Source organism: Diabrotica virgifera, chromosome 2 (genome assembly GCF_917563875.1).
Source record: "Diabrotica virgifera virgifera chromosome 2, PGI_DIABVI_V3a".
Taxonomy (NCBI): Eukaryota; Metazoa; Arthropoda; class Insecta; order Coleoptera; family Chrysomelidae; genus Diabrotica; species Diabrotica virgifera.
In genome coordinates this window covers 221,442,884-221,458,410 of record NC_065444.1, presented here as the reverse complement: position 1 = coordinate 221,458,410, position 15,527 = coordinate 221,442,884, and the positions used below count along the sequence as shown (strand labels likewise).

General features: G+C 33.7%; 1 protein-coding gene across 1 annotated transcript in view; it reads left to right on the top strand.

Annotated features, from left to right (window-relative positions):
* The window catches only part of LOC126880388 (guanine nucleotide exchange factor subunit Rich), a 109,419-nt gene that overhangs the window by 79,419 nt on the left and 14,473 nt on the right, over positions 1 to 15,527 (top strand). The window contains exons 16-18 of the mRNA XM_050644223.1: positions 2,935 to 3,427; positions 4,886 to 5,074; positions 9,669 to 10,054. Of these exons, the coding sequence (XP_050500180.1) occupies positions 2,935 to 3,427; positions 4,886 to 5,074; positions 9,669 to 9,990 (1,004 nt within the window). The 3' untranslated portion in view covers positions 9,991 to 10,054. The remainder of the gene's footprint in view (positions 1 to 2,934; positions 3,428 to 4,885; positions 5,075 to 9,668; positions 10,055 to 15,527) is intronic.

Sequence of the window (15,527 nt, the reverse complement as noted above, 5' to 3'; positions counted from 1 at the left end):
TGCACGCTTAAGAGGATTAGCGGTAGGCTGTGAATTCGGCAGCGAGTTAAAAGTATGCCTAAGAGACAGATTTTTGTTCGGTTTCGGCAAGGGACCCGTGTTGGACCGACTTATGGAAGAAGAGGTAAGCGCCGATCTCGAAAAAATGGTCAGTTTAGCAGCTTCCAAGATGGCTGCCAGAGAAATACACGAGGAAATGGTAGAGGTTAAGCCAGAACCTCTTAATCACGTCAGTTCTGAAGGCACGGGAAGGTACGAAGGTACGATGCGCAGCGACGTTGGAGCAACGCGCAGCTCCGCGCCCTCTTGTCTTCACTGCAGCATCCATCTGGCTTGCAATTTTTAGAAGCCATGGAGGTGTTACCAGAGAAATGGACCAATATTTTTCAATATTATTAATGTTTCTATTAGGTTGAAAACTTTTTCTTTCCTTTGAAATTAGTAAGTTTATGGCGCTCTCTCAACGAACTGAAATGTAGGACGTCTCTTGATTTCGTTTTACAGCGAATTCTTTTGTATTAGTTTTACTCCTGACTGAGTATCGTGACCAAGATTTCGTTTGAATTTTGCCACGCTAAATAGGCAGGTAGTGAGGTACAAATTTTAGACCTCCCCGTGTCTTCTTTTATTCAGCATTCGCTTGGTTTGCAAGTAATAAAAACCACGAAGGCGTAACCAGAAACTCGGTCTCATTAGAGGTTTTATTTCTCCGGAAATAAAACTTCAAATTGTTTTAAACGGGTGTCACTACGGCATCCATATCGAGTTATTTTGTTGTGATTCGGTTTGAGGAGGCTTGATCTGTTTCAGTTCGTTCAGAGATAGTCATATACAGGGTGTTTGGTAAAGAATGGGCCATAGCTTAACCTCAGATTCCTGAGATTAAAATAGGTCGATTTAAGCTAACTTACCTTAGTACAAAAGTTGGTATAGTCGGTTCGCTAAACTCAGACACAACTGGCTAGTGATTTTAGTAAGTAATTTTGCCAATTTTGTAAAATTGGCAAAAAAAATAATTTTTAAATAGTTAATAATTACTAAATAATTAGTAATTTTGACAATTTTGACAATTAGCATTTTTGACAAAAACAAAAAAATTACCGACTAAAATCACTAGCCAGTTGTGTCTGAGTTTAGCGAATCGACTATAATAACCGAAATACAGCATGTCAAAGTTACACTTTTATTTTATTTATTTTTGAATATTTCCTGACACGCATGCGACAACAACACGAAATTTGGTAAGCGGTGCTGGTATTGTATAATCTACTAAATTATGTTAAACAAACGTTTCTGGCTACTACCAGAGGCGTACGACGAGGGAACGTGAATGGTTGTCCCTTCCCAAATTCTACGCCACTGGCGGAATTGCTATTTTAGTGTAATTTTTGGATTTACCAATACTTTCTCTGTAAATAACATACTCTTCATCCGTAACGATAAAGCAATTAGTTTTCGAGATATTTGAAGCTAATAACGAAGGAGCATAATACATTAATCAAAATAAGTGTGCCTTTTCATTTTTAACTTCAAATATCTCGAAAACTAATGACTTTATCGTTACGAATGAAGAGTATATTATTTGCATAGAAAGTATTGGAGAATCTAAAAATTATGCTAAAATAGCAGTTTCATCAGTGGCGTAGAATTTGTGAAGGGTCAACCATTCACTTTCCCCTGTCGTACGCCTCTGGTAGTAGCCAGAAACGATTATTTAACATAATTTAGTAGGGTGTACACTGTGTACAGTATCTACACTTTCTGCCAAGTACCATAAGGATATGTCAAATAGTTTTATAGTACCGGGCACACATAGTTCTTAAAGTTTTAAATAAAGAATAAATTATTAAAAAAAAAGAATACTTTAAAATAATTTGACATATCCGTGTGATACTTGGTAGAAAGTGTAGGCACTGTACACCCTACTAAATTATGTTAAATAATCGTTTCTGGCTACTGCCAGAGGCGTACGACAGGGGAAAGTGAATGGTTGACCCTTCCCAAATTCTACGCCACTGATGAAACTGCTATTTTAGCATAATTTTTAGATTCTCCAATACTTTCTATGCAAATAATATACTCTTCATTCGTAACGATAAAGTCATTAGTTTTCGAGATATTTGAAGTTAAAAATGAAAAGGCACACTTATTTTGATTAATGTATTATGCTCCTTCGTTTTTAGCTTCAAATATCTCGAAAACGAATGGCTTTATCGTTACGAATGAAGAGTATGTTTTTTACATAGAAAGTACTTTAGAATCAAAAAATTGCACTAAAATAGCAATTCCGCCAGTGGCGTAGAATTTGGGAAGGGTCAACCATTCACGTTCTCCCGTCGTACGCCTCTGGTAGTAGCCAGAAACGTTTGCTTAACATAATTTAGTAGATTGTACAATACCAGCCCCACTTACCAAATTTCGTGTTGTTGGCCCGTGCCTGTCAGGAAATATTCAAAAATAAATAAAATAAAAGTTTAACTTTGACACTCTGTATTTCGGTTATTATCAACTTTTGTACTAAGGTAAGTTAGCTTAAATCGACCTATTTTAAGCTCAGGAATCTAAGGTTAAGCTATGGCCCATTCATTACCAAACACCCTGTATACACCTCTGAAGATCTCTAATGAATAATCACGTTCGGAAGAGGTGTTGAGATCACCTAAAACAGGACAAACCCAAACTAAAAGAACTACAACCCAACAAAACAACCAGCGACGACACATCGAGTCGATCTCTAATGAAAGTGAAACTAGTAAGGGCCTTTATGACGCTCTCTGAATGAACTGAAATATAGGACGTCTCTTGATTTCGTTTTAGAATGAATTCTTAAGACACATTCATTTGAAATTCTATCACAATTTTGTAAATACTCTTTATGATTTCGTATAATATTGCATATTTACATAAATGTCTCACATGCATTATTTTTTCCAGCTCCTCAATCACCTCTGGAAAGCCCCATGTCGAACATGGAAGATCAGTTACGATCGTTGAAAGGAGAAGTTTTCAATTATCCTGCCACTTCTAGTCGGATTGGGGACAGTGGTTATATGTCACTTCAAGGCCTACCGTATACAGGTTTGGTGACGCCTGTTAATACTCTTGATCAAACTAGTCAGATGGCCGAAACAGACATAGACGAACAAAGTATGTGTAGTACGCATGTAGATAGAAATAAAAACGAATCTATTGAACATTCTGAGAAAAAAATGTCCGACAGTTTTGGCACAAGTTTTAACTTGAAGTCCACTGTACTCAGTTCTGCGATAGATGAATCTCTCATGAGCACTGTAAGCTCTATGTGGGGAGATGAAAGAGATTTAGGCTTACCTGGTATCGATAACTGGGAGGTTCCGTCCACTAAGATATTAGAACAGTTATCTAACTCTGATAACAAAGGATCCCAAAGATCTGAAGTACAATTAAGGTTTGTTTTGATTATTTAAGTAATAATATTAATTGGAAACCTGTTTATCTTTTGTTTCTCAATTTTAAAATGTTACGGAAATAGTACCATATATTGCGTCTTAAGATATTCTAGAGTTATAGACTAAACATCAACTAAGGCCGTACCTACATTGGATCCGTTTTTCTCCGATCAGATCAGATCAGATCCGACGTCGGATTAAAAAATAAACCAATAGTATTAAATGGCGGTGCCTACATTGGATCCGTTTTTCTCCGATCCGATCAGATCAGATCCGATATCGACCGACGTCGGGAGTAGCTTTTCCTATTTTCATAGAGAAGTATTTGGTTTCATTCCGGTTTTTGCATATTTATAAGTAATTTAATTTTTTGTTTTAACTATTTCATGAAATAAATCGACAATAAATAGCTTCCAAATCTTAATATTTAATTTTGTAATATGTGTCTCTACAAAGATAGATATTTTATAATGTTGTCTTGAATATAAGGTTTACAAAATCTCTTTATTTATAGGTATAAAATTTAATACCTCTAGCACAGAATAGGAAACAATTATTGTTTCCTATTCTGTCCCTCTAGGTAAATAGTTTTATTGGGATGGTCAATTTCACTTTGGTTATAAAATTCTAACGGGTACTACGTGTCTTTGAAATTGCCAAAATAATTTTGGATAAACCCTTACAAAGAGAACCGAAGTTTATTACTGCTCAATTTGTGATAAAACCGGAAGTATAATTATTATACTACCTATTATGTGTTACTATATCTTTTTATATGAGAATATTTTTAATACATGCCAACACAAGGCTAGTTTGTAATAAATCAATGTATTTTTTCTTTTCTCGTGAATTATTTTACATTCTTGTGAGGAAGAAATAGGATCTTAAATTTATCAGGATAGTTACGTAGATTTTTGTTTATATTAAATTCTCCTGAAGATCTGTCTTTATTAAATTTATGCATCCATCTACGTTTTTTCTACGTCTTTTAAAAACGTTGTTTTCCAACAACAGCCAACACATATTCATTGGAACTCATTGTCGGTGGTCGGAAATTAACGAAACCAATGTAGGCACCCTCGTCGGAGAATCGGCCTATATCGGATCTGATCTGATCGGAGAAATACGGATCCAATGTAGGTGCCGCTTATCGGATCGAATCTGATCTGATCGGAGAAAAACGGATCCGATGTAGGTGCGGCCTAAAGTGATGATCACGAAATGAAAATTGCATTAAATAGCGGGACATGTTATCCGGTATTAGCGTAACATTCACTCTGCGCTTGCGTACATGTCAAAGTAGCGTATTCCGCTATTAGCGTGCGATAAAAATGCACTTGCGATGTCTCTCCAATCTAAACTTACTAATTGCACGAATGACGTGATTATTGTATTAGGGAATAATTGTTTTCTGCTTACACTAAACGGAATAACAAACAAATCTATTTCCTTTTCAGGTATCTTTTGCAATTATTTATGGAAGCAAATTGTTTAGAATGGTCTTTAGTTTTTTCAATTCTGTTGAGAGATGCTATGGCTGTATTACGTATTATAAATGCCGCGAAATCTCATGATCAGACAGTCGAAACTGTGTCAAGGTTACGACAAGGTCTTCTCATCATCAATTATTGGACTAATAGTGAATGGTAAGATTTTTTTAAATTTTGTATTATTAGCAATAGCAATAACGATTTATATTGTGTACAAAAACTACTATTATTTGGACATTAAATTAAAAAAACTTACAACTTATCCAAAAGGTTACGTTACAGCTGCAAAACGTTTTGTAAAAGTTATTAAACTTTTTTTAAAACGTTTTCGATCCTATCGGATCATCATCAGTGAAAACATTTTAAAAGTAGTTGACACTAGCCACATATCATCGTTTATTAACCCTTACATTCACCATCATCATTAGCCTTGATTTGTCCATTGTTGAACATAGGCCTCCTCCAGATATTTTCATCTTCTTCTGTTCTGCGCCTCTGCTATCCAATTGGTCACAGTTCTTTTGAGGTCATCGGTCACCTGTCGTCTTCATTCTTGCAACATGTCGCGCCCGTCTCCATGTTTGCCTTGTAATATGTTCTATAATCTCTTCCACTTCGGTTCGTCTACAAACTTCCTCGTTTTTATTTTCTTTCTTAAGCTTATTCCAAGCAGTGATCTCTCCATTTGTGTCCTTAATTTTTCTGCTGATGTTTTTGTGAGAGCTATTATTATACTCTTATTTTTCCTAATGCAGCCCAACCCAAACTTATTCTTCTGAATAATTCACATGTTTGGTTATCTCGGGTTAATCTTATTTCGTGACCCAAATTCACATATGTTTCAGCAAGTTCTATGGGTGATTTCTCGATTTCTATTAGCTGATTACAGAGGTCATAATTTTTGTTTTTCCATAGTTTAAATTTAAACTGACTCTCTGTGTTACTTGCTCTGCTTGTAGCATAACTCTGGCTTCTCCTAAGTCATAGGACTTAAATATAAAAATCAATTGCTGTTCGTTATTCTCGCTAAAACTCGAGAATGGCTGGACCGATTTGGCTAATTTTGATGTTGAATTATTTGTGGAAGTTCAGGGAAGGTTTATACGGTTTTATATATATAATCATTTTAGTAGCCACCAAAAATTTTACATCTATATGAATAAAATGCTCTTTTTACAATGTTTGTTGCCATACTCCTCCGAAACGACTTTACCGATTTTTATGAAATTTGGCAGGTATATTCGACCGGACTGGGAGTAGGTGGTTATCTATATTTCATACCCGTAGGTCATAAGGGGGGTTGCCCTCCTGATATTTTTTTCTATTTCTTCGGACAAACTCTTTTTTTTTAATTTGATATGATGTGGAACATAAAGATATATACAACCCTAATTTTTCATTTTTACATCACTAACCGTAATTTTTTAATAGCCATTTAAATATTTTACATCTATATAAACAAAAGAAAGTCGTGTTAGTTAGGTACCAACACATAACTCGAGAACGACTAAATAGATTGTTATGAAATTTTCCACGTATATTCGACCAGACTGAGAATAGGTTGTTATTTATTTTTCATATCCGTACGTCAGAACGGGGGCTGCCCGCCTAATATATTTTTTTGGTCAAACTGTCTTTTCTTAATTTTGTGTGATGTGGAAGGGAAAGGTAAATAAAACCCTAAATTTTCACTTTTCTATCTTCAACCGTTATAATTTAATAGCCATCTAAATTTTTACATCTTATATATAAAAATCAATTGCTGTTCGTTATTCTCGCTAATACTCGAGAATGGCTGGGCAGATTTGGCTAATTTTGATGTTGAATTATTTGTGGAAGTTCAGGGAAGGTTTATACGGTTTTATAGTCATTTTAGGAGCCACCATAAATTTTGCATCTATATGTATAAAATGCTCTTTTTACAGTGTTTGTTGCCATACTCCTCCGAAACGACTTTACCGATTTTTATGAAATTTGGCAGGTGTATTCGACCGGACTGGGAGTAGGTTGTTATCTATATTTCATACCCGTAGGTCATAAGGGGGTTACCCATGACCCCATAACTCTCACAATAATGATGTGAAAAATACGAAATTAAGTAGGTAGACTCATTGCTCCGAGCAATTCCGAGCAGAACCGTACTAAAATTTTTTCTCTAGCGCAATCGGTGTCCGAAATTCAATATCTTAAGCCGTAGAAATATTCTGAGGACAGAAGAACGAGCAACAAATTTCACCGAAGAAAAGTGCAACTGTTTAACTTTTGGACTTAAATTGGCAAAATATGAATTTTTTAATTTTTCGAAATTTTTAAAAAATATCTCTAAACCGAACTTTTCAGACGAACGGCAAGCAGGAGAAAAGTTCTGAGCACGCGAAAAGAACAAGCAGCAAATTATAATATTTTATTTAATTTTAATTAATTTTGTTTAATTTTAATTAATTTTGTTTAATTTTATTTAATTTAAGTATTTTATTTATTTTCGTTTATTTTATTTTATTTCATTTTTTAATTCCATTTATGTTTTTTATTTTATTTCATTTTATTAAATTTTATTTATTTTTATTAGAATCTATTTACTTTTATTTAATTTTATTTCATTTTATTTAATGATATTTAATTTTATTTTATTTTGATTAATTAACACCTATATAGTTGGACAACCCCGAACCGAATTATAAATACAGGGTTGTTTTGAATGTAGATAAAATAAAGCTGTTATATTCATTATAAGATAAACAAATTTAAGATTGTAACTGTTGCACTACAAACTTTATTTTGTTACTTCTAACTAAACTTTATTACTTCAAACATCATGTGTAATAAATAAAAATAATAATAAAACCTCATTCACATCGAGCATTTTTTGTTTATTAATTACGAATTCCTTTTGTTTATCTTAAGTTTATTGTATACAAAAGTTTGTTTTTATCTATTGAGGCAGTACGAAGTGCCGGGTCAGCTAGTCTATTATAAAAAAAACGTAATCGGCATATCGGAGATAATGGAATATCTTTCCATCGATGCTAATACCATTTGATTCCCACTCTACTCATTTAAATGCGTATTCGATGACTGATATACTGAATTCGCTCTATCGAGATTCACTTTGACACTGACGTTAATAATTTCTTTTTTGGGAAGTTCAGTTGTCAGAAGTGATTGGAAATTACTACACAACCAACTTCCTGCTCATAGCCAATATTATTAATAGTAGACAGACATAAAAATAACATAAACCTTACGCCAATCAATAATTATTTATTTACACCATTATAATGTATTGATAACAAATGAGAAAATTATTTATTGTACAAAATAAAAATATTTTGTAGAAATAAACTCCACAAAATTTTATGAGATTAGTAGACACTCCCACTATTTCTAATAATTCTTCTTTTTTTAATGAAAGATTAAGTTTCCTATTCCGAATGTGTCAAAGTGAATCTCGGTAGAGCGAATTTAGTTTATGAATAGTTTTGGCTACAAAATATCTCTATGCCGCACCCCTGCATTCTGACAGTACTTTTAGGATTGTTTCCACTGTCAAATGCTTTGTGGAAATCAACAGAAGTAAGAACAACTGGCTTATTGTATACGATAGACATTTCGATTAGAGTTTTAAGACACTGCAGATGGCCTAAGTTCCATAGTCTTCTCGAAAGCCTGCCTGTTCTTCTGACTGATAGAAATCGAGTTTTTGGCTTCCAATCTGTTTGCTAGTACTCAAGTAAGGAGTTTGTATAGTAAGGTAATGAGTTTTCAAGATCTAATTCATCTCCGTTTTTATGAAGGAGGGTTGTAAACTAATTATTCCATTTATTTGGAATGTTTTCATTATGTAGACATAGATTAAAAAATGTTTGGATTCGTGATATCAAAAGTGGACCTCCTAGTTTAATTGTATTGACTACACCATCTTCTTCCGGAGCTCTATTATTCTTCATATTTTTTAGGGCATGTTGAATTTCCTCCAGTGATATATCGCTGGCACCTATGATTAATGTGATTCCGAATACACTTCCAGTGAAAATAATAACTCTTTGATAAGTGTTGGCGATACAATTCTTTTTTATATGCGTGTCCGCGAAGATTATAACTCCCAAAATATTTATATCGAAAAGATTTAGTTCATAATAGATGCCGACGAAAACAATTATTTTCCTTTCTGTTTCTGCCGACGAAATCAATTATTTCTGAGAACTTTTTAGTAATTATAATTTTCGTGGACCCACAAACAGAAATGATGTTTTTTGCTGATACTCCTCAAAAAATAAATTTTTTTCCTCAAAAAATAAATTTTTTCGCTTTATTAGGGATTATAATTTTCACAATCATTTAATTGAAAATAATATTTTTCGCGGCGTTCATTGAAAGTTCTACTCTTAACGGCATTTTTCGGAGTTATACTTTTCGTAGGCGGCGGCGTATGTGGTATATTCTCCGATCCTACATTTTGTACTTTTTGTTGTTCGATGAGCTCTGGAATAAGTTGCCTTTTATATTACAGATCCTTACTTAATCTTGCTAATAAAATTTGATATATGGCTAGTTTCAACTACTTTTAAGATGTTTTCACTGATGATGGTCCGATAGGGCCGAAAACATTTTGGAACAAGTTTTAAATCTTTTGGATAATTTAGATGTGATAATAAGTTATATATCATATATCAGAAGTTTTTACGTAATTGTAAGTTCAGCAAAACCACTGAGATTTTAGTTCAGTATTGAGTAAAAAATGTTTTTTTAGCTTGGGATACTCTGCATTCATGTTGGCAATACATAATCAAATTTCCGTCCTTACAAGAATTTTGGAAGTAAAAGTCCAACAAGTCCAACAACAGGGTGTAGCTTCTAATAATGTAACAACGCCAAAACCGGTGCGGTCCCGCAAATCCAGTTCGAATCAAGATGGCGGCAATTTACAAACAACGATAAAAGAAAAGGTGGAAAGTCATCTTCAGAATGACGTTTTAGATGACAGCAGCTCAGGCAATATAGATAAGATAGAAAATAAAGAAATGATAGATATTAATTCTGCACCTAAGAGCACAGGGTGTGTTATTTCCTAATGTTTTAAACGATTTTCAAAGTGTTATAAAATTTCGTCAGTGGAATTCAGAAATTTTAGGAGAGGTAAATGGTCTTAGATATTATTTAAATATTTTAATAGAAACGTTATGACGGTTTATGGATAATATTTGAATGCGGGGAAGTATTTTACGATTTTTTAACGATTTCTGTTTGTTTGATTACAGTTCACCTTGAAACTAAATGAATGTCAAGTATGACAGTAAGAATGACAGTATACTGTAATGTGGTTTTCCTAAAGTTTATCTTTTCGTACTACTTTTTTTACAAACTTGCAATATGATATTTGTTAAGGCGGTATTTAGTTTTTCGAGTGTGTTTTTTCTGTTTCTATTCTTATACTCCTTTTGATGTTCTCTTAATTTCGCCATGTCGAGTATACACACACCGGCCAAATTAACGGAACACTTTAAAAATGGGACATGTTAGATGTCTCGAATTTCCTAAACCAGTTGTCCGATTTGAGTTATTTTTTTAGTATGTTGTAGCCTTATTATTTAAGAATATCGATGTAATAATATTGTTGCTAGACAGGTAAATGTCATTTTATACCGGGTGTAACAATATACTGTGTTTTTCCCTTAAAGTTCGGAACACTCGGTGGAATATTCTAGCATATATAAAATATTAAAATTAAAACTCAATTGTAGTATTAGGCTTTCTTAACATTTTCTTTTTTAATTCATTTTCTTATGTTGGATAATAAAAAAGTTAAGTACTTTAACAACTAGCCACGTTCTTCATAAATACAGGGTGTTTCTAAATAAGTGCGACAAACTTTAAGGAGTAATTCGGCATAAAAAATAATGAACATTTGCTTTATAAACATATGTCCGCAAATGCTTCGTTTCCGAGATACGAGATGTTGATTTTTTTTTTACAAACTGACGATTTATTTAATGCTCTAAAACCGGAGATATGCAAATGAAATTTGGTAAGTTTTAAGAGGTAGTTATTGCGAATTTTTTGGCATACAATTAAGAATTTTATATTCACCATTGGCGTGCATACGGAATATATCTAAAATGTTTATACCCATATGCACGTCAATGGTGAATATAAAATTCTTAATTTTATGTCAAAAAAGCGCAATAACTACCTCTTAAAACCTACCAAATTTTAATTGCATCTCTCAACCGCTTTTAGAGCAATAAATAAATCGTCAGTTTGTAAGAAAAAATTCAACATCCCGTATCTCGGACACGAAACATTTGCGGATATATATGTTTATAAAGCAAACGATCATTATTTTTCATGTAGAATTATCCCTTAAAGTTTGTTGCACTTAGTTAGAAACACCTCTATTGATGAAGAACATTGAATAACAGTTGTTAACGTACCTAACTTTTTTATTATCCAACATCAGCAAATGAACCAAAAAATAAAATGTTAAGAAAGCGTAAGACTACAATTAAGTTTTAATTTCAATATTTTATATATGCTAGAATATTCCACAGGGTGTTCCGAACTTTAAGGAAAAAACACAGTATGATTTTTCCATCCGGCACACCTGTCTAGCAACAATATTATTACACCGATATTCTTAAATAATGAAGCTTTCACTAAAAAAAGAATGTGTGTGTACTGTGTACGCACGTAAGAAGATATTCTTCTATTATATAGGTAATTTCAACGAAGTAAATATACTTAACAGGTTATTTGTATTTTATTTAAAAATTAAACTAACTTTCTTATCTACCACTTTCAAAAATTTTTTATTAAAACAACCAAAAATAAAAAAAAATATGAATCGCCCAGGATTCGAACCCGCGTCATTCCAATCTCGGAGCTAACGCCCTAGCAACTACACCAGCGAGGTCCTTCTAATTGACATGTAAGTTTCGGATATAATTACACAACACGGCGACAAATAGTGTAAATATTTTATTATTTTACTACAGAGAAACACAAATCCAAAAACACAAGAATTATAATAAATAATACATTTACTAAAAACACTAATATATTCTTTTAATGACTTATTTGCACGGATACAGATACATAAACACCTATCTTGAAAGATTAGCAAGGAACTACATACTGTCTGTGTGCGCAGGCGCGCAGATTTATGTACAATTTTACCCTCAATCGAATCGCGCCTAAAGAAGAATATCTTCAAAAATCACTCAAATCGGACAACTGGTTAAGGAAATTCGAGACATCAAACATGTCCTACTTTTAAGGTGTTCCTTTAATTTTGCCGGTGTGTGTATATATAATTTGTTACCTTATATTTTCTTTTATGTATTGAAACTTGTATTAATATATATTTTAGCTCTAATTAGTCCGTGGTCACTACCAGTTGTGAGTTTGTTAAGAACTGTTACGAAAGAACATATCGTAAAATGTTCTCCGCTTTAACGAAAAACTTTTTTATATCTTAGTAATTATATCAACTTCATGAACAATTAACATTATTTTGGGACTATGTCTTTTCAATCTTGCCAAATATCGATCCTAGTCTGAATTTTCATGATGACACAGTTAAATTACACTCTGTTATTTAAAACTTAAAACAATTCACGTTTTTGTAGCATTAGTTACATTCCACGACATTTTTAATTGTGCCAAATTTATTTTAAACAGTAAACTACAGTACTAACTCGAATTTAAAATAAGATCATCTTGCAGATATAAATTCATCGATAGTTACATCTATGTTAATATTTTTTCATAGGCATCTTTCAGTGCGTCACAGTTTTTCGATTTCTTTCTAACTCATTAAATTGTATGTGACAGAAAAAAAGGCACGTCCGTGATTACAGACATTTATAACATTTATTTTAGTTGTCGATAGATGGCACTGTAATCGAAAAAAATTATTTACGAATTATACAGTGCTAGTCAAAAGTCCGTACCCCCCCTCGTATCTTTTGAACGGTTATACCTATAATAGTGAAATTTGGAGATAGGAAATAAACGGACGTAAGCTTCTTAACTAGTCATGACAGGTGACGTAATAGTGACAGATGACTTTACAGCGCCACTGTGACAGATAATTTTAAATGGGACCTTATGGCAAGTGACACCTCGTTTGAAAGGTATTGAAAATACCTATTCAGTCATACTAATATTGTTTAAGTTTAAGCTAATTTTGACGAATTAATGAAATAAATATAAAATTGTAGTTTCATTTAATTAATTCAAAATTCAAAATTCCGCCTATGATTACTTGTCAAAAAGGTTGACGTTGACGTAAAAACTACTAGAGAATCGAAAAACCTCAACTTTTTTGACAAAAAATCCATAGGCGTACATTTGAATTTTTATTAATTAAATGCGAAGCTACAATATTATATTTATTTAATTTATTCACCAAAATCAAAATCAACTAAAACACAAAAAAAATAGTATGGCTGAGTAGGTATTTTGAATACCTTTCAAACGAGGTATCACTTGCCATAAGGTCCCATTTAAAATTATCGGTCACAGTGGCTCTGTAACGTCATCTGTCACTATTACGTCACCTGTCATAACTAGTTAAGAAGCTTACGTCAGTTAATTTCCTCCATCCAAATTTCACTATTATAGGTAAAACCGTTCAAAAGATAAGAGGGGGGGTACGGACTTTTGACTAGCACTGTATAATATATCTACGAGTATAATCTGTACAATTTATAAGACTATACAAATCAAAGAAAATACCATTTTATAAATGCAATAAACACAATTTTATTTGTTTTTATGCCAAATTGCAAATAAAATGTGACAACTGTCAGATTTAACTAAAATGTTATAAATGTGTATTATCACGGACTTACCTTTTTTTCTATCATTTGTGACGCACTGAAAAATGCCTATGAAAAGGACCATACCTTTATATTTTCCCGATTTATTTTGATACAAAACGTAACAACAAATGTGTCCAACAATTCTAACCCTGAAGTATTTGAACAAAAATATAGTCCAAGTCCAAATTCGCACAATTTGGTATGGCGACGGCTGAGGTGTGAGCTGGTTGTCATGGTGGAAGTGCACTTTCTTTCTTCAGTGTTGAACCGGCCCAATAATTCGGCATAGTAGCGCCCTGTGACCGTTTTGCCCCACTCGGTATAGATTTACTATCTTCACGATAGTAAATTTCTCTTGCGATAGTGGTGCCATCGGGCGGTGAGCCGACTAATTACCTCGGTATAAGCGGATCTCGTTATATCAGACAACAATAATATTGAAATGTTTTGATGCCTCTTACGTAGTTTATTAGGTGTCGATGGTCGACCTGTCGTAAATTTGGTCAGGTCGGTCGACCAAATCTATGACAAATTTAGTTCCCAGCGAACACCTAACCATCCAAAATCAAGTGGTAGAATTGACAGGAAAGTAAATATATCTCGGTCATGAAATCAGAATAGGCAAGGACAATCAGACTTGCGAATTTCAACGACGAATAACACTTGCTTGGGCGGCGTATGGTTCACTAAGAGACATCTTTAAGAGCAACATCCCGACAGCTATGAAACGGAAGATGTGTTCTTCCTGTTATGACATACGGAGCAGAAACTCTCACGCTCACAAAAACAACAGCACTAAAAATGCGAGTGGCACAAAGGCGTATGGAAAGATCGATTCTCGGCGTGACAGAAAAAGACAAAATAAGGAACCAAGACTTAAGGAAAAGAACAGGTATCACTGATGTCGTTGAACATATAGCCAAGCTGAAATGGAATTGGGCAGGTCACGTAGCGCGACTGAAAGACTCAAGATGGACCAGAAAACTAATTGACGCGCCCAAGAGAAGAAAAACGCAGCAGAGGACGACCACCAACACGCTGGATGGACGACATTAACCGAATATCCAAGAAATGGCAACAAGAAGCACAGAACAGTGAAGAGTGGGAGAGACCTATATCCAGCAGTGGACAGAAGAGGTTGCATGATGATAATGATGATGGTCGACCTAAACAATGAGACTTCGCCATCGGAAATATTCAATATCGGTGGATAGATAAACAGAAAGAAGTTTATTACAGACGGTGAAGTTTATTACAACACTGGCCTCGATAATAACACAGATGTTGGGCATTTCTATATACAGGCAGTTTAGGTATTTATTTATAGCCATTACTGCGCTAAAAACAGGTAAAGAAACATATTGTTCGATTTCATTTTTCCTCGTTATAACCAAATATGCCTCGTTATAGGGGTGTTATAGTTCAATAGGAATTTCATGGGACATCTAGTGTACCTCGTTATAAGCGAAACCTCGTAATATCCGTGTTATAGAGAGAGTCCACTGTATAATAAAAATAGTGTTATAAAAAATTATTTACATTATCAGAATTAAAAAATGAATAACCATTTTCAATTTCGTTGCAAAACGAAAATACGAGAGAGTGCAGCAAGCGCCTCTACCGGTTTCAAAACTTATCAGTCTCTCATCAGGAGGCATATATGCTACTCTCTCTGATCCAACCAAAACAAACCCCGGCGTGCAGTCACGGATTGCAACGAACGAAATAGCATAGATTACAATTTGTAAGCCATACGGATGCTGAGACTAAGGAAGATGAGGGAATTC